At 37.7% G+C, this 24,498-nt stretch overlaps 1 protein-coding gene across 1 annotated transcript in view; it reads right to left on the bottom strand.

The window, feature by feature from the left end:
• Positions 1-24,498, bottom strand: part of LOC129244789 (protein patched) — a 32,287-nt gene that overhangs the window by 3,722 nt on the left and 4,067 nt on the right. Inside the window, exons 2-3 of the mRNA XM_054882632.1 lie at positions 2,043-2,596; positions 10-1,942 (exon numbers count right to left, since the gene is read on the bottom strand). Coding sequence (XP_054738607.1) covers positions 10-1,942; positions 2,043-2,596 — 2,487 coding nt within the window. The remainder of the gene's footprint in view (positions 1-9; positions 1,943-2,042; positions 2,597-24,498) is intronic.

Genomic DNA, 24,498 nt, shown 5'->3' with positions numbered 1-24,498 from the left:
CAAATTCACCTGTGAAGCACCGTAGGCGAAAACGTCATTGGTGGCCCATGCAGACAAATAGTTGTAAAATGCCTTCGGATTGATTATACCCTCACTGTCCACTAAACGGTTCTGTGACACCAGACTTTTGTCAACCGGGTTGTCGACAAACCCAGTTTGCACGAGTAATTTGTAAGCCAAGATGGCATCGCTGGTAGCATTGGATAACCAACCTTCCCGTGTTAGACGCCCCTCGCTGAATTCTCGGTCAAATATGCGTTGCAGGTTGAGTAACCAATCGCGAAATAGCGACAGCCAAAAGTCTGGCAGGCCACCATTATCATTCTTAATTACGTGCGGTACGCGCACAAAAGCCTCGTGGTATTCGTGCAGCAATCGCTGATTGGTTGGATATTCGAAATTGCCCTGTGTTACTGCATACATGCTATAGAAACCAAACATGGATGCCTGTGCATTGAGAAATTTATATTCGTTTGTGTCCTTGGGCACCAGATCGATTAGGTCGAGGCCATCCTGTAGGCGCGTTGATGCGTACAAGCTGAAGACAAGCGTGCCGACGAATGTGATAATGGCCAGAAACTTGACCCAACTCTTCATTAGGAACGGTGTATAATACTTAATAGCGAAGCTCGATAATGAAAAAGATGGTATTCGTTTCTCTGAACAAGAGAGGAGTGCTTCCTCTTGATACTTCAGCTGTGGCTGCTGTGCGGCCGCCGCAGTGGAGCGGTTATTACAATTTTTCACAGCATAAGCGTTGCGACGGTTGTTACTGTACCGTGTGCTAGTTACTGTAGCCGCTACAGGTTTCTCCTTCCACACCGGGAAACAACAGCAAAAAATATCTGCGCGTCCGGCAGTGCGGCGTCGTAAGTCCAAAGAAATCATGGCAGGGAATACAAGCAGAGCTGCGGCTAAGTTGAAGCACATAACAATAGCTGCTTGTAAGCAGAAAACTTTCAGTGCAGGAACTGGTATGAAAACCGCAGCAAAGAATGAGCCCGATGTGACACAGGCGCTGAAGAGTATACTTGGTCCGACCTTCTTCAATATGTATTTGGTCTGTTCCTTTCGATTACTTTCCGCATAGGCAGCGGTAAGCATAAAAATGTGATCCACACCCAAGCCGAGTGCCAGAAAGGGCACCACTTGAGTGCTCGCCGCATTGAAAACAATGCCGAGTAGAGCGCAAAGCCCCAAGCCAGCTGCGGTTGAGAAACCGATTAAAAGTACGCCAGCTACACCAACACTACTCTGACCCTTAACCGGATCCTTCCAACGTATAAGCGTGCAAAATGCGTAGAGTACCGTAGCAATTACACCAATTACAATGCTAATCGGGCTGGGATTGGAATATTTAGCGAGTATATCGTCCAAGGTGGCCGACGAGAAGACATAGATGTCATAATTATTGGAAATACGTCGGTTGATCTTCAAAAGCGACTCTACCTCCTTTGAAAAATTGCGCTGCCATGCATTTAACACCTCGGCTGCTTTCTCTTGCGTCCAACCGATATGATGCACCTTATAATTCTCATTCCACAAATCAAACATTTCCTTCTCGGTCATAAGTTGAACGACCGTTTGTAGACCTTTTGCTTTACGCAAGTGTCCAGAGCGATTACGTTGTACGCCACCGACGATGAGTTCTTCCGGCCAATGCATGTATTTGGTGGCATAACCATTGCAACCTCCTGTGAGTATAGCGCCTACATCGGGTGGCTGTTGACTACCCTTATTCGGTGCAGTTTCAGGACATTCTGCGCTTTTAGGATCGAGACAAGGCTTTTCCGTGTAACCGGTAGTAATGCCCGCACGCTTCATATACTGCTCCACCATATCGAAATCGAAAGAAATTTTCTGGTCACTCATTTGTTGTTTCATCGTTTGCACGAGACTCGAAGGATTCATTGTGCTCCACATGATTCGCTTATCAATGCCACTGTGGAGGTACGAGATCAGACAACAGTAAATTAGTGTTTATTCAATTTTTTTAGAATTTCGTATTAAGTACTATTTTAAGTTGTTGTTTCATTACTTACGGTATCTGTACTGGAAATTCCGGTCCCAATAGCTGACTGCCTTCCCAAAAACAATCTAGTGGCGTTATTATCGAACAGGGTATCAAATGTTTGAAAATTTGCTCAATGAAGTAATGCCCCTCAAAACTTGGCGTTGTGGGCGAATTGCACATATCGCGCAAACCCCATTCCGTATCGAACATATGCACCTTTACCGCCGTCGCCTTCTTTAACACTTCCAGATGCGCCAGCAACGCTTGTGGATGCAGCACAGACGCATTCGCATCTTGCGCTGTTTGTATAATCAGCTGGTGTGTTGAGGATTCAACTTCGCCGATGGTTTTTTGCGTATAGGCGAGTTCAGATTCTAGTCGTCCACCTTCCTGTATCCACAGCTGGTGTACTTTCGAATGGATTTGAGCGCTTTTCAGACCCACGCAGAAGGTGCTTAACACTAGAATGGCAACAAAAAGCATTTTACCAGCATGCTTTTGAACGGAACTACCAAGTGATTCGAGATGGGATTGAAATACTGAACGTAGGTAGATAGCGGTGCGGTTCCCTCGCGCTTTACCCTGAAAGGAAGATAAAAAAAGAATTAGTCTTCTAAGAAACAAATTTGAAGTTAAGCAGTACTTCAAAAAGTATGAGTTGAAAGCAACAAGTGAAGAGTAGGAAGATTTTATAGCGAAGATTTATAGGACAAACGTGAAAAATCAGACAAAATTAAAAAAAAAAAAAAAAAAGATTCCTCAAATCGAATCTTAGTATGTCGCATATGTATTTCTTGAGAACTTTTGCGTACAATTTCTGCTGTCCATCTTGGTTTTCCTGACATAAAAGGACCTACAATGCCATAAGAATAAAAAATAACAAAAGGAAAAAAATAAAAAAAGAATAAAATAAAAATAATAATAATAAAAAAAGAAAAACAAATAACAAGAAAAAAAACAAACAAAAGAAAAAAAAACAAACAAAAAATAACATAACAACAAAATAAAAAAATACACAAAAAAATATGTTCTTTTTTTTACATTACAATATGTGGCATCCAACACCTTCGGACTACTGCAGACATGTCCTGATCACATATTCTTCTTGAAGATCTCAATATTTCTAAAGTTCGTTACATAATTTTTTTGTTCTTGTTTTTGTTCTACCTGCTTATAGGTACTTTCGAAACCTATTTGCTACTAAATATGACATTTACTACTAAACTCCAAAATATATTGCTTTATATTTATTTATTAACTTCTACAGAAAATGATCTTACAGACTAATTTACTTAGTTAAATATGGTTAACAGATCAAGCTTAAACTAACGATTAAACTATAGACTATAAGTGACTTTAATCGCCACGAGAAAACATGATACTGCAAAACACAATAAGAGAGCAAATGATTTTAGTGAAGAGAACAAGTGCTAAATTGAGAGTAAAAGGGTTTCTCTTAAATTCGACTGATAAGGTGTACTCTCATATCATTCGTTTTTCTGACATTTTTAAGAGCAAAATACAAACAAACTAACGAACAAAAAAAAGTATATCGATTGTCATGTTTGCCGCTAGAATTCGAGTTACATTTCAATTGCCTTACAATGAATGTGACGTTGATTTGCTTTGAGTTTGACTTGTTGTACTTGTTATTGCGATCGCCTATGTTAATGATCATTTTTCTCAGCGCTGGCGTTGGTGTTAGCCGCTAGGCTTCACAACTTTTTCAATACATACATATCATACATTTTCCTTATTTCCTTGGTCGTGTCTGCTTTCATATGGTTGTTGTTGTAACTGCGGTGGTTCCAAAGTAATTGTGTTGTGTTGAGCCTGTTTAGTGCGGCGCAGTGCGGATTGTCAGCATGTACCTGCTGACTGCCTGCATGGCTCCTCAATTTACCTTACTTTGATTTGTTTTACTTTGCCTTGCCTCACCTCGTCTACTGTATTGCGGATATGAAGTCGTGCTGTGCGCTTTGAAGATCTTAATTTCGTTGCAATTTTCCAAATTTCGCTCCTGCTGGCGGCATTTAATTTAGAAGCATGCAACATATGTATGTATGTAGGTATATTCATATATATGTACATATTTCTGTAGATTTCGAACATTCCATTTTCCTGTCATTCGCCACTTCTTTGAAGCTCCTTTCTTCGCCGTCCCTAAAGCGTTTTCCGTTGGCTGTCTATTCGTTGAATTATTCTTCATTTCATAGTATTTTCGTTTTCTTCGTCATTTTTGTTTGCTTGTTTTTTTCCAACAATTTCTCGGTATCAAACACAAGTACACTTCAAATCGAAATAGGTGACGTCCTCTCGTTCCACAGATTAGGCGGTACTCGACGGAATTAAGTCGTTGGCGTTGTTTTCATAGTTATTGTTGAAGGTAAATTTTTGATTGCCTCTTCGGTACAAATCCACCTACATGCTTGTATGTACATACATATGTACGTCATCTGCTCCTTGTTATTGTTATTCATTAAGCAACTGTCGGGGTGCTTCCCCAATCGCTCTCACCGATACACATAGGTATAACATGTAGACGTACAAAGGACAATGCACATTCTGTGTGTTCTGTGTACAAATTGATTGCTTTGAAGTGTTTTTATGTTCCGCAGTATGCTGTTTCGCTGCTTTGTGAACGCATCCCTAATACGGAGAATTGTCCGTTGATTGTCCGTTCGCGCTGACACGATCGTTAGGTGGTCGATTATACCCATATATGTATGTATGTATGTACCTTAGACATCTAATTTCAAATCAATACAAGGCGCATAATAGGAATTGTGTTTTAAGATTTTTTCCAAAGGCAATTCTTACTGTAATCTTTGTCATTTTAAGAAATACCTATCTACGATTCATCATAAAATTTAGCATTTTCTTACATCATAACTGGTTTTTGGGAAGATTGATGACTTTTTATTCATATTTTTAAATGCACTGCATATAATAATATATACGTACATATGTACGTACGAGGAGAGGTGAAATATCGTTGAGTGTGGGGCCTGGAGAAAGGGTGATTTTTTTAAATTATTTAGCCCAATTCGGCGAGTCAATGCAAATGTAAAAACTAAGCTTCATTCCAATCAATTGATTGGAAATAAAATAAAAGAATAGAAGGAGGGTCGCACTTCCACCTTAAGATCTTTTGTGCCCTCTCATCAAAATTTCTCAGCCAAGCTCAGTTCTCTTAGTAAACCTAGCATAGTGCTGGATTAGGCTGAGCGTATGTGGCTGTCCTCTGCCCGTACAAGGCCAAGATCCTTGCACGCCAAGTCATCGGACCATATCCTGCCCGAACCTGGGTAGATGGCTGATCAATCAATTGATTAGCCTTTGAGATGTGAAAACGGCGTCCGGCAATGACATAGATGGTTTGTGTTCCAAAGTGAACGACTATTTTCTCAACCTTTCTAGTTTCTTCATTGCGAGGCATCTCCAGCTTTTCCATCCCTAATCCCCGGCGACTCTATTTACCTCCTGGACGAAGGAGATGAAATTGCAGTTAAAGGTCAAAGTTTACGACAAATCAATGCACACCGTAAATAACCCCGAAACTTCGGAGGTCAGCTTTCATAGTTTGCAACCGCAATAACCACTGAGGTCCAAAATGGCAACAAGGTCCTCAAATCGCTAGCCGCTAGACCTTAGGGCAAAGATAAAGAAATATTGATGACGACATTTAAAGCAATTGGCCGGCGGCTTCGAATTACACAGCACCCATCTGGTTGTTGTTGTTTAACAGTATAGAAATGTGGGTTATATCAACGGTCGTCTTCGTCTGGCTCATCTAAAGGTCGACCCAGGAAACATGCTGTTTCGACGGGTTGGGACCAGAGAGAGAAAAAAAAAGTTTTGCTGTTGTTGTTGTAGCAGCATAAACATTCCCCATACATATGTATATGGGGAATACTGCGGAAGTGACACTCCTTGGCCGGATATAAATCCGGGTCGTTCCGGTAACGTAGAACCGACTGTCGTGGGAACGATGTGCTGTCGAAACACCCGGTTTCTTGAGCCCACCGTTCGGTGAAATTGACGACAACAACTGATGGTTTCACCGCTCTAGGCAGGGATTTGTAATCTTAAACAATAACAACAACGGAGGAAAATCATTGATCAGAAGACATTGCGTTTTGAGCTTCATAGACCTGAAGGTAAATAGTTTGCAGGCGTTGTTGATGCTCCCACGGGCCACTGTTGGTATTAAGCGACGGAAACGTGAACGTAGACGAAGCCGCACAAAATAATTAGGTACCTACATCTCATGTATGTACCTACATATGTATGTATGTATAGATTTTATTGTGGTACGTGTTTTGTGATTTTTTGATTAAACACATTTATGTGTTTTTTCTCTTTTTCTTGAATTTGTTTACCTGACTATTTTAAAGCTCATCTATCAAAAAAACAAAAAAATACAACAATCAAAGGTTCTCCAAAAAAAAATGTCATTAGCTGTAAGATCGGCCAATTTAAAAGCCATTAAAGAATGCGATACAAGCTTATGAAAATTCATTTGTGTGAGCGTGGCCGCTCTAACCGTAAATAATACATATGTATGTACATACATTTATATAATAAACTGTGTAACATTTCCACATGCAATCAACGCATGGAAATAAAATCTGTGACCTTTCCTTTCTATCCCCACACTTTCTTCTAGTCTAACGGGCATTTCTCGCATAGTAAAACTTTCATTACTATTTCGCTAGCTGTTGAATGAGTTGAATTGAATCAATGGCAATCAAGAGTGGGCATAAACAATAAACAAAAAAAAATCAAAATAATAATAAAAAGAAATAATGACATACAAAAGCAATAGTAATAGCAATAAAAAAACAAATAAATAAAAAATGTATAGAAATAATAACGTGAAGAAAGCCGACAGCGAGGGAATACGAGTTGTATAGCGTGTGGACCACCTAGTCAGTCGGCCGTAGCGGCAGTATTGATGATATCCGGCGTAGTCTAGCAAGCACAAGCGGGCAAACATACGTATGCATACAAACATAAAAATAAACATATCGATGGTTTTCGAGAAAAGTGACATAATTCAAAAATACAAAATACTGAGTTGGGTCAGTTTTCTAGATAAGTGACGCGCCAATTCGATCACCTGACAAAACGACACTTATGCCATCTCTCAGAATTGCTTCAAGATTCGCTTATGACGCTTTTCCAGATAAAAATATATAAACTCTGTAGTTGATTTTTGCTTTTAACGGCAAACTCCGAATTTTGAGTTGTGTCGCTTTTCTCGAAAACCTTCGATATGTACATATGAAGCGTCGGTATGTTTGTATGGAAATTTGTGCGCTCGGAAATGTTTTGGAAGCCTAGACATTGTTGTTGCCAAGAATAGACAAGTAAAAAAGGCAAGAAATTAGAAATAATTAAGCTCTAGAAAGGCAAACAATATAAATATTCAAACGCACACAGACACATGGAAATTTAAACGACAAGCGCGCTTGTCAGTGCCGTCACTGTGAATCGTTGGACCGCACAGATCGTTGTGATCTTGCTACAACATCAACAACAAAAAAGAAAAATAAGTGGTAATTTTAATGACCCCCAACAACAATAACACAACGTAACATGCATGTCTCCACTTTAGTTCCTTTTACCACATATCAATGAAGACAACCAACAATCCTTCCACGCTCCAGACCGACCTTCCACGCTCCAACTGAGCTTGCTTTGTCTACCGACATATTTATGTATCCCACACAGGGTATGGTCATAAAATGATAAATGAATTCGTTATATACATACACATACGCATACATATACATACATATGTACATACATACGCTTTGCATGTTTCTCCCTCTTGTCCGAGCGCTTTGAAGGTAACTACTTTAGCCAATAAATATTGGCTTTGGAAACAACTCAATTAAGCGTAAATTTTGAATTCTTGTTAGTTGTGGTGATTGAGCAATAGAAATAGCAAAAACAACAACAACAAAACGGCTTTAACCCATTACTGCATAAAGTTTGTCCTTATACTTATAATGAATTTCTGTGAAAATTTCGGGTTATGGAGATCACATAAATCGAGTGGTGAAAGAAAAGTTACACATTTGTCTGTAATTTGTTGTAAACAAGCCGTCCGATTTATCGAACGTTATGCATATCGGCACCTCAAGCTATCTCATGAGAAATAAAAAAACCGAATGCTTCTAAAAAATTTATTTAAAATATTACTGAAAATGAAGAAATACAAGTAAATTAATTATATATAAAATATATTTAGGTATTGGGCTCTACATAATACTCCATGAAACACTCAGGATGGAGGCCTACTTCACATTTTTGGCATTTGTATTTTGATTTCCCACCACACTTATTTGCACAACGGCGTTCGGAATTTATTGGAGCAATCCAATGGTTGAGGCAATCAAACCGTGTAGTGGACAATGGTGTAGCTGGTTTTCGTCCTTGATGTGGGGGTGTTCCGTGTGTCACAAGCAGAGTTCGAGCCACATGCCTCCTAAATGCAAACAAGGACTCAGGGTCCTTATTACAGCCAACTTTTTTCGCAAGTAACCATCCATTTACAATTGAAACATCAACGAAATAGGCAAAAATTGGCCACCACCATTTCCTTATCCGCATCCTTGTACGCAAATTTGCAATCGCCTGATCGCATTTATCCACTCCACCCATATACTTATTATAGTTAGAAATTAAAGACGGTTGGGGGAGTAATTGCGACCGTAACTACATTGTTATCTTTCCAGCGACACACAAATACTTCGTCGGCCGTCTTGAAATCGGTGTAGCCTCAGTCTTCACTCTTAAACATTTTTACATCTTTCAGAGGACAATTTTCTGTGCGATTGGCTCGTAAAGTACCTGTTGCATAAAATCCTATTTCTCGGAGGTGCTTCAACAAACTTAAAGATGTAAAGAAATTATCGAAATACATTTTTATCCCATTATTAGATGGTAACTTTGCAAGGTCTAAAAGGGTGAGGACTACATCTCCACCTAGCCCAAAAGTTTTTTTCTCAGCACTTTTTCCTGTATATAAACTAAAGGCAACCATATATCCAGTGCTTGCGCACAAAGCCCAATTTTTAAAACCAAACCTAATGGGCTTTCCCCTTATAAATTGTTTAGCGTAGTGCTTTCCGTAATATGGAATCATGCTTGTTCGTCTATGCCGTAGTGCTTTTGGAAAGAATTCCCGAGACTATCTAGTAACGGGCGCAATTTATACAACCTATCAGAAGATGCAGCTATTTGGCTATTATCATTGAGGTGCAAGTTTTGGAGAATTGAGTCAAACCTGTTACACCTTATATTTTCGGAAAGAAGTTTTGGAACATCGTTGTCTCTGGAAAAATAAAGTCGTTTATTTGGTAACTTAGCGTATCCTGAAAGTATCATTCCTCCCAAAATGACATAAATTTCATCTTCAGTAACCATCAGCTGTTTATTCTTCTGCCCAGCGTAAATATTACTTTGGTCCACAATTTCGCAATAACTTACGTCCTAAATGGTTCAAATTAGCATCGTGCTCTTCATCAGATTTATCACTGTCCTCATCTGTGGCTTGGCCTTCAAGTTCGATTGGTGGCTCTACGTAAATAATATTTTCATTGTTAATATTTCCATCATCGCTCTCCAAAAGGCTCAAAATTTCATCTACAGTGAGTCTGGAAAACGCAAACACCAAACCACTTAGAGCCTGCTATGCATAAGGTTCGATATATCGGACGCCACAACTAAATACTACAGTAAATGTTTGATAATGAAGCAAACTTCACAATTTTTCATGTTTTGCTTACTAACACACTTATGCACTAATAAACACTTGTCACTAAAATTGTTTGCTAAAAATATACCAAAAAAATATTAAAAAATATTTTACACTTTACGCGAAAAAGACTGCTTGCAATCCGCCATACTGAAAAATTTAAAATAACGGGAACTCTTTGCGATGGGTCGACAAATGAAGGGTTGTCATTGTTGAAGAAATAGTTTTCTTTCGATTACAACCTTTAAGCCACCTCCGCCTCACACTTGCTTGATACAAATTTAATTTAACTCATGTCCGATATATCGAACGTTATGCTGTAATGGGTTAATGAAGCCAGAAAAAATCATACATGCACAGATATCAAAACTGTTGTGGGTAATAGCGTTTGCGGGTTTCATGGGTTTTTTTTAACGATTTTGCTGGCATTAGCTGTGTTTGTTGGTGGTTTGCGATCATGCATGGCTTGTGGAAATGCTTTTGTTTTTTAAATGGGCTACGAATAAATTTTTGCTAAAATTTAAGAAGTCAGTTTTGATGCTAAACGTTATGTATGTAGGTGTATATTGGCGTGTGTGTATGTACATACGTGTGTCTTTTAGCTTATTTTGCTCCCTTAATGAAGGTGGGGTGCTTACGTGAAGCTCGCGTTGTCCATAAATGCCTTGTAGTTGGATAAGCAATTGATATTGTTGCATGTATTCATCTGACAGGTGGACAGCGCGATTTGGTGGACACAAAAAAATTAAGTGCACAATTTCAAAACTTTAATATGCGAGTCTCGTAAAATGGTGGTAGATACATACATACATATATGTATACATAGGTATGCCATAAAAGTAATACATATATGCGAAATACAAGGTGGCGCAAAATAAATCACCCAATTTTGTTTTTGAAAAAAAATTTATTAAAAAGAAAAAAAATACTTTTGAGTGATGGAAATCTTCATTTTCACCTTTACACGCTTTCATTGCTTATCTGTTTGTGCACTGCAGCTGCCTAGTTCACGCTTGTCTGAAATGATTGCCATTTGCAAAAATTATGAATGCTCCGATAGGGTGACTACTTCTGCGCCACCTTACAATGTAAGTTCATTAGATGGCACCAAATTTTACAAAATTTTTGAGGTAGAAATTGAAATTAAAAACGTATACGTATAATCTAATTTTGTAAATTACAAAAATCTTTATCTTCATTAAATTAATTAATTAAATCAGTTTTAAGAAATATTTGTTAAAACACTTTAGCATACACTATAGGATGCTTGCTCTTATAATGCAGTCAGTTTAATAAAAACAATACCAAATACGTAAAATTTACTTAAGAAAAACTATCAAAAAGTCGAAATTTTGAAAAAAATTTTACAAAGTTTGAAACTTTGTTGTATATATTATTAGTTGCAGAACGAAGTATATTTTTATAAAAAAATTAATAAAAAAAAGACAAAAGGCAAATACAGTCAAACTTCCATAACTCGAATTTTCTATAAACCGAACTAAATTGAGTACCAATAGCTTTTAGAGAGTAAAATAGACATAATTTTAGTCTTTAAGTCTAATAAGAATTCTGGCACATGCGTCTTTAAGCCGAATTATTTAAGAATTATCACGAATTATTTGTGCACCTATTTAGTTTTTTTATTTTCAATGTATTCGGGAAATTATGTAGAGATGTATTGGTAAAGCAAATGTTTTTTCGACCTTTTTTCTTCGTGCCACGTTAGCTTAATTTTAATAGCAGGTTTTCGCCAATCCCATGTCGATGGTTGTTCATGTCCGACCTGTTTTTTTATAAAACCACTACATGGTGCTTGTTTCATACTATTTGTTTATGAAAAAATATTATTAAAATAAAAAATTTTGAAAAAATCTCATCGGATATGTCTAATTAAAGCTTAGAAGATATCTTATGAATTTTCTCTAATTTTCTGTTCGCGTTATATAGTATAGTAGAAATAAGCGCGAACGACCCATCGTCATGGGATTAAGGTGCCAAATGGAACGACATGGCATTAGGGTTAAGCAGCATAGCAGTAGATTCGGATTTGAGCGGAATGGAGAGTGATGACGAGGGTTCAGTGGCGGAAATTATTTATATTTGCAAACCAATAACACTACCACCGACAGACCCTATCAGGCTTTGAACAAATTATAATCTCTTTTTAATAAAAACTCCAAAGGGAAATTAGATTTTCAATCACCAATTTCTGATTATTTTAATGCATTGTAGTAACTTTTGCATATGTTAAAAGTTTCTTAAAAAAAACAAGCTTAATAATATCTTATAACTTGAAAATTTTCAACTGGTAATGACGATTTGAGTTATAGAAGTTTGACTGTAGTCAAAACTGGTCAAATATCTCGTATCTCATTAGCTGTCAAGGATCGTAAATACCTGCATACAGATGTATCCTAACATTAATATAGAAAAGTTCTGGTTGTAATATTTTTTTTTTCTTCAAAAACGAATTCTCGGATTTCGACAGATTTTTCTCCAATAAAAATGCCAAACTAAAAAAAATACAACCTTCAATTATCTAATTAGTGTTTTTTTAATATAAAACAGCGGTAGAAAAATTAGTTCGCAGGTTTTGATTTATTAAAAGTTTTTTTGCTCTTTTATTTGAAACAAAATCTCTGATAGGGCAATTCCAAGTAGCCAAATGTACAAACATACATACATACATATGTATGTACATATTCACACGTCTTGCTTTAATTTTTTCTATCACTTTTGAATGCCATGTTCGTTTATGCTTATTTGTCTGTTGACAGATCGCTAGACAGAACGACAAGCGAGCAAGCAAACATACATAACAAACATATTTACGCACCAAATGTGGCGATTATAGTGAAATTTAGTACAATAATGACTGTGTGTAGGAGGAGATACAATTGTATATACATACATACATACACACACATGTATGTTTGTACGAGTCTTCATGGCTCTTAACAGGCATTTCGAATGAGTTATTGTTGTTGTCATGCCGATGCAAGCAACCAATTTGAAACGGCCAGGCCTGCCAGACGGCGACGACGACGACTCCAACAGCGGGACCACCCAGGTTGACATACAAAAAATTTCAGTGCCTCAAAAATGCGTGCATACAAACATATTTGTGAAACAGCTGCTGTTGTGCTGGGGTAAAAATGTATGTAAAATAACAAATTCACACACACTTGCACTCACTCACTAGCAAAATAAGAGTAAGCGATAAAATAAAAGCAACATCACTGAAAAGAGAGAGAGAGGGCCAGCCGATAAGAATGAAAAAGAGTAAAACACCAGTGAGCGAGAGCTCATATAAAAGCCGTAAGAAAAAGAAGCAGACAAGTAATAAATCAAATCACTCAGGAGCATTGAAGGAGGCAAGGTCCCAAAAAGGTTCACAAAGAACTTCAAGGAAGCAGCCAGCAAACAATAAAAACCAATCTATGCATATATAAAAAATGTTGATGCTATCAAGGAATTACATATAAACATATGAGCCACCACTGGCGACTAACTACGACTTTTTCCCGCTCTAGGCCGTCAATTTGTGGTGGCGGTCCACACAAAGCTGATTTTTTCCCACATGCGGTGAAACGCGGTGATACTCGTAAATAAGCGGATTTCCTGTAACTCACCCCTTTTTACTGTTGTTGGTGTGGTGCTTTGCAACAGCACAATACAATCGCACGAGTATTATATAAATTTATGGTCGAGGGATACTACTCATTTGATTATTGCGGCAACCGTTCTGAGCATTTTCTTAGAAGAAGACAACAGACAAAAGTTCGTTTGTCGATCGTTTTTGTGGTCAATAAAAATTGACGTACCTACAATGGATACATGAAAGTTAAGTGATGCACAAACATTGAACGGGTAGAATTTTGGTGAAGCTCTTAGTGGCATGAAGAGAATAATTGGTGCAGGTTTAGATGTTTTCTAGCTGATTGATTTCGAATGGAATGCCTTAAGACGCTAGTGATGGAGAAGTAAGTTGGGCGCCGACAGCGTGAACGAAAATTGTAGTGTCAGAGAAATTGTTTTCGAAAAGTTAGTTTAAATTAAAATGTTAAGTTGGCCTAAATTTGATTTTTTTAATTTTTTTCTTTTATTTATGCATGTTTTAACGTTTCGCCTTATCCGCCCATTTATTTATATCGACAGATCTACGCTTTTTATAGCCCAAAAAGCTTAAAAGGTTATTATTTGTAAATATGCAATGCATTCATGGACTTCATTTCTTGCCACTCTGTTTGCACCTTTACTTTTTCTCATCGCGTGTGGTTGAGCGCTTTCCAGTACTTTCGTGCTTTCGTTGCCATGCCGCACGGCACTAAAACTACAACAATTACGCGATCTTCTTTGAAAAAACAAAGTAGAAAAGTCAAGCATTACAGCAATGCAAACATTTCTTGCTTGCTTTTTCCTATTTCTTTATGGAACATTTTTTCTAGCTTTTATTTCATTTTTGTATTGTTGTTGCTTTTTACGCGTACCTTCTCCCTACTAACGCGCCCACATAAAGCTATTAAGATACGACATCTTGCCGTCCGTGAGGCCGCACCTCCTTAGTCTTCAAATTCGCTTCTGGCTTTTAACGTCATCAGCGGCAACACCAACAAAAACAACATTTACTTAATAACCAAGTTTACTTTGGAAACTTATTTACTCGTGTTTTTTTAATTTTATTTTAGTTGTATGGCAACGTCACAATAGATGACTCCCTTTGCTACCTTCACCGAGTTGCCGGATTGCGGCGAGTAGTATCCATTTGCCACTTGGCGGTCGCCGCCAACATCATCTCTCCTGTTGCCTTTTAACAGTTTAATGTCTTTATTATTGCGCTGTGCGGTTGTTCACGTCTTTATTGCCCCCAACGATTTGTTGTTGTTATTGTTGTTTTACTGTTGCTTTCTTGTATATGGCAGTAGTAGTAGTTGTTGTTATTGTTGCGTTTATATGAAGCTATGAAGCTTGCCTTTGGTATCGTTGGTGCCGTTGCCGGCGCTGATGTCGATCCAATCGACATTGGGCCCCGCACACAGCATTTGTGCTGTTGCTAGTTTCGTTGTTGTTGTTGTTGTTGGGACTTTTCTTATTGTTTTTTTTTTCGTTTTTTTTTGTGGTGTAGGTAGATAGTGTTGCGGCACATGCAGTTGGTTGCGTTCATCCAACAGGTAAATGAAGAAGCACACAATGCCGTTTAACATTTGGTGGCACGCAGAGTGTGGCATCATACCTACCTATAGCCACACACACGACCGAACGTAAATGCTCGTACTTTCTTATACCGCGTGCATGTTGAGTTGACTCGTCAGCACGCCTAGGCATCGAACCGGCAGGTTTTTTGAGAATCCGTGATTATTGCTTTGAATGTCTTTTTCCGGCACTTCGGCGAAACATTTCATTATAACCTTATACCATTCATAAAAATGCCCTGAAGTTTTCGGGACACTAAAGAAATTGTAATCATAACTTCAAAATTTCTAAATATGTATATATATATATATATAATTGGCGCGTACACCCTTTTTGGGTGTTTGGCCGATCTCCTCCTCCTATTTGTGGTGTGCGTCTTGATGTTGTTCCACAAATGGAGGGACCTACAGTTTCAAGCCGACTCCGAACGGCAGATATTTTTATGAGGAGCTTTTTCATGGCAGAAATACACTCGGAGGTTTGCCATTGCCTGCCGAGGGGCGACCGCTATTAGAGAAATGTTTTTCTTAATTTGGTGTTTCACCGAGATTCGAACCTACGTTCTCTCTGTGAATTGCGAATGGTGGTCACGCACCAACCCATTCGGCTACGGCGGCCGCCAGATTTTCTTAATAGCGAAATTAAAACTGGCTGAGGTATCTATTTAAGTAAATTTAAATTTTCGGTTATTCGGATGGTTTGTCCTTTATTTATTTAGATTACAGAAGTTGGGGAATATATAATAAAGCAATTAACCTGTAAGTTTGTTCTTCATGACCGTCACAAAATGCCAAAATGAAATTTTCTACTAATAGCGCCCATCTCTTGAATCTCGAGTGTATTTCTGTCATGAAAAGGCCATTAATAAAAACGAAAGTGTCTTTTTAAAGCTGCAGCTCCATCTGATTGAGATTGGAAAAACATCAAGACGCACAAATTGGAGCAAAAGTTTGAGCCACACACCTGTCAAGGATTCGCTAAGATTTCCAAATTCGCAGATAGACATGTAACGGGAAATGTCCACTTCGACCAGAAGATCTATTGTGCCCCATATGTATAAGGTATAAGCGTGTCGCAATGCTGTCAAAGATAACGTTTTGTCTTGTTTTTGTTTTTAATGCCATTTTGACGCGCGTTCCTTACCGCGACCCGGACTGTTCGTTTGTTCCACACAATCGCTCGTTGGCTCACTCGTTTACCCATTATCTTCCCGGCTGCATGCTCACATCTACATCTACATAAACATTAGTGCTCGCTTGATCTTTCACTCGTTCATTCGTTGGTTTGGTAATTTTTTTTCGTTTTTGCTGTTTGTAACTGTGCTAGCATTTTTGTTTTTGTGTGGCACAAGCTGTGTGTTCGCCTTTACCGGCAGGGCCGCACAGGCACAGCCAACTAACCAACACAGTCTGTCCATCCAAATGTCTATATTTCCATCTTTCACTTTAGGCTTGCCGTAATTTGTGTGCAGTATTATTGTTGTTGTTGCGCTGTTGGCATTTCGTAATGCCTTTTCAGGCGGCAAGTTGTCGGTTGGCGATGGTATGTGTGTGGCCAACTTAATATCTTCATAATTCCTTCGGTTGTTCGTTAGTTGTTTTCTTCGTTCTTTGTTTTTTTTTTATTGTGTTCTGGGCAAGTTGACGATCGACCCCCTCTCTTGTTGCTCAAGGTAGTAGTGGTGGTGCTGTTTTCGAGGTTTTCGGAAACTGACTGGAAATTCGGTCTTTCGCCTTCTACCATTGTTATTAAAATTGCTCTTGCCGTTCTGTCTTTGTTGTTGCATGTATTTTGACTGAAAATTGACTTGTCTCGTGATTTGACTGACGACGATAACACAGAAACAAGAACAAACAGAAGAGAGAAAAAAAAAACATTCTGAACGACTTTGTCCAATTTTCCCCAAAAAACGAAAAATATTTACAACCACACAAAACCGGAAATGCGAGTAGGAGGTGTTCCAGCATTTTACTTGCTTTGTTATTGTAAATGCGATTGTCTTCTACAAATATACTTGTTATTGACTTCTCCATTTTAGCAGCACAACAAGCAGTTAACTTGCTGGCCGCTTCAGTTGGCCCGTAACACCGCAAAGGTCGTTGTTGTGGCCGCCTGGCGCGCGCATTTGATGGCTCAATCGTGCGGCGATAAAAATGTCGGGATTAGTACTTGGACAAGGTGGCACACATAAGCTAGCTACTCAGGCACTCAGCCCATGATCATATACATATGTACATACATACATACTTTTATAGTTGTGGAGTTGTTGCAAATGCGATTTAAATCCTTGTTGGTCTAACTGAAGTTGATGAGTCAAGCAAGATCCCCATTATAAGGGCTACACAAACTAGCGCTTGCTTAGATTCCTACGATGTGAGTTGCGGGTATGCTTGTGTCACAATTTGGCGGTTTCTTTACTTAATGGCTACATGACTGCGAGTGTTGTTGCATTCATTTGAGAGATCTAACGATTTATGGGTGGCCATAAATTATCGACTGGAAATTGTTTTCGCTTAGAATTTGAAATAGAAAACTAGATTTCTCTGAAGGCTTTTGTGATATAATTGCATACATACATATATTCTTTGAAAGTTCCTCTGAATTTCTAATTCACAACTGATCTTATTATGTTTTAAAATAAATTAAAACAATTTTGAGTTTAGTTGTTCGTGGAAGTCACAAAAATTTTTATGCATTATTAGAACACTCTGTATTTCTATGCAGATGGCGCCTTTCACTTCTTCTGCCGCAACCAGCAAGTGCCGCATCGAATACTTTCGGTTCTGAAGCATGAGATGGTCGAGTCAGCGCAGCCACTACACAAGAACTACTCTAGTTTACCTCATAAAGGAATAATTTGACTTAATTTGTAAGCGTAAGAAAAAAAAAAATCAGAAATCAATATGTGTGTACAAACATCTTAAAAAAAAAGTAATTGAATTTATTAAAGAAAATTATAATTAAAAATCAAAATATAATCGTATTACTACTTTTGGATTGCGATATAGCAAAATTTTCTTACTAAATAAATAAATAATATTACTCAATGAGCTTTGGAGACGTGTGATGAATACGACGAAATTTAAAACGGTTATTTTTGTTGGGCGGGGTTACATTATGTTAGGTTGTTGTTATTGCTATAACAGCATAAAGATTCTCCATACATGTATTGGGAGTACTTCTGGGATGGCAGTCTTTGGCGGGATATAAAATCGGTTCCGATGAAGTAGAACCGAAAGCAGTTAGAGAGAGCTGGAAGTAGACATCTATAACCACAGTTTTGAGAGAAATGATATGAGAGTAAACTGACTGGGGAGGAAGATTTCAAAATTTCTTATTAGGTGGGGTTAATGTAAACGTGTAAACAAATACAAATTTAAATAAATCTTTAAAATTATGGCAGCTCAATAACTGACTCTGTCAAATTGCCTGAGAACCTAATAACGGTACGGTGAATTGTACCACAACCGTCCCAACGTGATATACTAGCTCAGATTTGGTGAAAAGACATTGCTACTTCCAATAACAGAAAATAATAAAGGAAAATAAAGCTAAGACATGAAGAAAATTAATGATTTTTTAATAGCGAAAGCAATAATTTATAACGAAACATTTTTTGCGCTAATTGCAGTTGTATACTACAAAAATATCAGAAATGTTGCTATCTAAAAATGCTGCTGCTTACATTTACGAGTACCTATGAACACATATATGTGTATGTATTGTAAATTAACCTTTAAATGCTAGCTTTTTTCCGGCCGTCACAATCGCGTCTTGAGCAATCTATACTATAAAAGTGAATGTCTGTACGTTGTCCGCGCATCACTACGAAACGGCAACACGAAATGACGTAAAAATTTTTATATATTCATATTTTTACCCAATGAAGGTTATAGGCATGTTTTTATGATGGAACTCCCTTCCCACAGCCCCCAGGCCGCGCCACCACTCTCATTCGTCTCTAATAATTGAATATTTGCTTAAATTTAATCGAAAAAATCTTAGTTTTTCCTATTTCCCACTATTTATAGCCCACGCTAGACTTCATAGTCCGCATAAGCTGTGTAACTATGACCCAAATGCAAAGTTCAAAAACGGTTTGAGATAGAAAATTAATAAAAATAATTTTGCTTGATATTTTTCTGATTGGTTGTTTTGATTTTATTCAACGAGGCATAGCAACGGATGCCGGGTATTGTTTTATTATTGATATTAGTAAAAAAATATTTTCTATGAAATTATTGTTTGTAATTCTTTTATATATGTATGTACATATCCTAAATCCCTCAAAACTACTCCTACGTGAGCGGGCCCGCGGGTTGAAGCTAGTATATTATATATAATACACATGCAGTATGTATGTATTATTTAAAATTTCAATTCACCAGCAAAAGATTTTCAACCAACTTGTTGCCACACACAATACATGAAGCATTTATTTATTTACAACATATTTACATATGAAAGTACATATATAGGGCCCGCCATCTATCGTTACGGATTTGAACTAGGTATTATTTGAAGATTGGTAACACTTAGCTGTCATCTGATTTGACAGAAAATTAGTTTTATTCTTTCGCTGAACGAAAATGGTTGTGTATACGCTCGAAGAACGCTGGGCAATCTTGCGACATTTTTTTGAAAATCATGGTAATGTTGCAAAATGTGTACGAAAATTTCGTACGGTAATGGGAAGAAGAAAAGCACCGAATGAAGCGTATGTATGTGCGTTACTTTGCGAAAAAAGTAAGAGAAACTGGGTTCCTTATTGACAAACCAACGCGTGACCGACCAAAAACCGTGCGTACACCCGAAAATATTGCTGCTGTGGCCGAGAGTGTTCGTGAATCACCAGGTACAACAGTTCACCGTCGTTCTCGACAATTGGACATTTCGGAGACATCATTGAGACGAATTTTGCGTAAAGACCTTGGTGGCTAGCCGAGGCAGCCATATGAATGAAGTTGTGTTCCATCATTAACCGGAAGGATTGTACTTCAAAATAAAAAAAAAATAGGTTGGAAAAATATGGAGTAGTTTCTTTTTTATAGCATTTTTAATTCCGTAAAGTTATATGCCGGACCCTGTATATGTATGCATATAAGCATTAGCAACAAACAGACAATGGGACAGGGTATGCATGCGGTAAAAAGTAAGCGATGGCTAAAAAGTAGAATTCATTCATACATACGAGTATGTATGTATGTATATGTGAATACATTGTCAGCACAAATCTTTACTCTTGCTCTTGTAAAATTGAGTTAGTTTAGCGGGCGGTAGGCAACGTATCCATCCTACAGACAGCTTAGTTAGTTCCTCATTTATCACACAGAGGTAACTTCATATATGTAAATGCATATGCACATATAAGCTCTATATTTTATGGATATTGCTACACATTATACATTGTTGTGTGCCTTTCTCAGATGCGGAACGATTGCTAAAAGTTATTGCGTTTATTGTTGTTCTTATATATACCCTTCATTAAATGAATTTTATTTTTGTCACACATCCTACATATATGCAGTGTTTAGCCTTTTTTACATTTTATAGTTTTGGATCTTGCTGTTGAATAGTAGTCGTGTATTAACAACCCATGGCTATGCTAATTTATTAACAGAGTCGAGAGATAGTGGACATGAAAGAGGAGGTTTCATGCTAAACGGTATATGTATTTTTATTTATTAGTCCTACTTCGCTTTAAGAATTATACTGGCGCGGGAAGGTGAACTGAACCGACATAGTCATAGTCGTTGTTGTTACAACAAAAGAACATTCTTCATACATTTTTGGATTTTGCTGTTGATTAACAGTCGTGTATTAACAGCCCTTGGCTATGCTAATTTGGTAACAGAGTCGAGAGGTACTGGATACGAAGGAGAAATGCTGTATAGAAGACAGCACTACCCTTTTCAACCGATTAATAACTACTTAATTTTTAAAGCTATATATATGAAATTATGTGCATGATTTTGTTATTGTATTAATAATAACATCTGTATATAGCATTTGGATCAGTTTACTAGAGCATACAGCTGCCAAACGAATTTTTCACATAAATTAACTTTTGAGCTAAATTTTACACTTTTTGAGGTAAAAGAGCTGAAATTCAAACTTGTAGCAATGGAACAAATACACATCCGAATGCGACTTTCTCAGCAACATTTGGGGAGTTTTCGAAAGGATAAAGTAGATTTTGTGCGTCGATTCACTATGTATCAGACTTGGGTCTATCCCCATGACTCTAAATCAAAACAAAAGGCTAAAGAATGGAGTGAACTGAGTTCTTCGGCTCCGAAACGAGTTTGTGTCCAGAAATATGCCAAGCAGATGTTAGCATAATTTATTTTGGGATGCGAAAGGAATTTTGTTTGTAGATTACTTGCAAACTGGGAGAACAATGAAAGCTTTTAGACTAGTTGAAGGAAAATATTCGTGAAAAAATACCCAGTACGCAAAAGGGAAAAAAATCTTTTTCACCAGGACAATGCAACGTGCCCCAAGAGTATTTTTACAATGGCAAAAATCCATGAATTGAAGTTCCACCGTATTCACTAGATTTGGCACCTAGCGACTTTAATCAATTTTCAGGCCTAAATAAATTTATGGGTGGAAAACGTTTTTCATAAAATGCTAAGGCCATAACAGCTGCGCAAGCTTATTTCGCAGTCGTTCCAAATCCTCACTTTAGGGATGGAATTCATAATTTTGGAATCTCGTTGGATCGAGTGTTTTGATGTTCAGGGAGACTATACTGAATAAAAATTGGGTTTTTCTTATCGAACCGCAAAACTTATTGAACAACCTAGTAGCATGAATATAGATCCAATGCCAAACGGTAAGGATAATTTTAATAAAAAGAAGTATGTGATTAAAAGCCTCATACCCCCAATATATAATTTTGAAAACCCTTTTTAGCTATTATAAGCAATGTTATCTTGTTAAATGTGAAATATTTGTGTTTGAATTTAATGAATTGATACCTTCTATCAGCACAGTCGAAGCCTTTAACGTCCGTGTTAGTTTCTTTATTATTGTTTTCTTTTGCTGATTTGTTATTGTAAGTTTTTGGAGGCTGTTTTGTCGAAATAGTCGAGATCACAGGGGTAGGCAATGATTGCAGTCAGTCCACTGCTGTCACTCACTCGCTCTGCTCCATTCAGTTTGGCTTCAATGGGCCTTCAACACGCTTGCATACGAACACATAGGTACATACATATATTTTGTCATATGTATTTGCGTTCATGTATGCGTTTAATTTCCCTCCCAAAAAGCTGGCAGCAGCATAAGCCGTCGAACGCATGGACCAAACATACTCTGACAGCCAAACGTTGTTGTTGATCAAGGCAGACGACAACGACAAAGTTACTGCTACAACAACAACAACAACAACAACAACAACAACAACAACAACAACAACAACAACGACTACGACGACGATCAGTTGGAGTGGCAGACAAAAATTTAAGTGCATTTGGCGACGTAGAGGTTTTTTTAATTCGTTCGTGCTGCCTAAATTACATTCAAGCAACGGCTTGTTACACATGCAAACAGCTGTATGTACATATTTATTTGTATAGCACACGATCTCTGGTTGAGCGACATAAAACATACATATATACAAACATAGGATGTATTTGTGGAAGCGGCAAAAACCGCAACAACATCGACTACCATCACGCAACCAGTCGATTCAGTCTACAAGCGGTCGACGGCCAATACATAGCACTGAGGCGATTCGCCAGCCAGTCAGTCAGCGGTTGCAGTCGACACTGACCACCCATGTTGTGCTGCAAGGCGCACGGGGCCGCCACACAGTTAGTAGTACTCAGAGTCATACATATGGAGATATGGTATGACTGCAGACAGCTACAGATTTGTTTGTTTGCTAGTACTGATTGTCCAACTGGCTGAGTGACGGGCTGACTGACTGACTGCCTACGAAAGCAAAAGTCAGCAGCATAAATGACGAAAAGCAAATATAAACAGAAAAGTATAAAAAAAATTGAAAAAAGTCTAAAAAAGCGACATCGTCTACCAAAGTAAGTGAATAAATGCATACAAATGCGTGTATGTAAGTGCATATGAGTGTAGGCTCGTGTAAAGTGCCGCACAAAAGTATTCTGATTTCAACGTTTGACAAAAGACTATATTGCTTTTTCAAAACTACAATCGCATGAAATCTTTGTTTAACTATTAACAAACTTATATATGTATCTGTGCATTTCTAAGAAAACAATTTATTTTACTTGAACAGTTTTTGTTTCCAAATTAATAACTCCTCATCATAGGACGCAGAGAAAAATTTATGCTTGTAAATTTTTACCTTTATTTTGGTAGGATTAAAATGGCAACAAAGAGATGGCAGCCATCTCCTGTTCAGTTTCATCGCTGCAGCTGCTGTAGCAAGCTACAGCTGGGGTTTTTACGGGTCTCAATAGACCAATGCTCAGTAAGAGTGGTAGGCGGCCTGGCTATATTAGGTCTAAATAATTCTGTTAAGATTTTATAAATATTTAAGCCATGTGAGCGTCGTAATTTTGCTACCGGGCGTCCGATTTCTTAAAATGCTCTTGGTTATCAAACCTATTGTGGCGTGAATCGAATACACACTTGACTTTCCCCCGATTGGAAAGCAGTGACCTTATTCTAGGGTTTCCCCAATGGCCCGCAAGTCAAATTAAGCTTACCGAAAGCGCAATACAGACGATATTCAAAATAGTTCTGATGTTGTCGTGATTTAGCATGTTCTAAAAGGCGGCCGCCGTAAGCTGTAAGAAACGTGCCTGCTACAGTCGCTTCTACGCTACCGCTACGACTCGAGGATTATCACTCCCGTAGCACTACCCTAACATCTATGGGAAATGTTTTTGCTATTACATGCGATAGGAAATACTTCTAGAATTAAACAACCCCAACCCACTCGCGATCTATCCAGGCAGACATGCCAAATCCTCTTACAAGTCAGATCGCAAAGTAAGAAAAATCCCAAAGCGTTCAGTTACAGGCTGTGGATCATCAGAGCACTGCTTAGTGGCAGGTAAAAGAAAGAATTTCACCACGCTCAATAGCCGTTTTACCGGCCGCTGCAAAGTGCATTATTTGAAGATCGTTAGTAAAGAAATGCGCTGTACATTTCATAACCTAGATATTGCAATAAACCAAGGAAAATCTATGCTTCATTGGCAGAAAGTTCTACTTTTATTTTTGTTCTTTAAGTTTACAGTTATGATTTCAATATTAAGACGTTACCATTGATGAATCTATTTTCTTTGTTCGAAATTCACATTCCCAATACTTTTTTTAATCACTGTATGCGCGTACCGCGTTCTGTGCTGTGAACTTTTTATGTACCAACAAGCGACACATCCCTTCAGCACTGTTTGATCTTTTCCAGTAAAATACAAAAAATAAAAAAGATACTAATAAAATAAAATACAGTGGCTCACAGCTTATTCCGTTTATCAAAATAAAAAAAGTTTAATATTTTTGTATAAACTTTATTTAGAAAAAAAACTTAAAC

Source organism: Anastrepha obliqua, chromosome 4 (assembly GCF_027943255.1).
Source record: "Anastrepha obliqua isolate idAnaObli1 chromosome 4, idAnaObli1_1.0, whole genome shotgun sequence".
In the NCBI taxonomy this organism is placed as follows: Eukaryota; Metazoa; Arthropoda; class Insecta; order Diptera; family Tephritidae; genus Anastrepha; species Anastrepha obliqua.
Note: the sequence above shows the minus strand (reverse complement) of the source record. Positions and strands in the feature narration are given on the sequence as shown.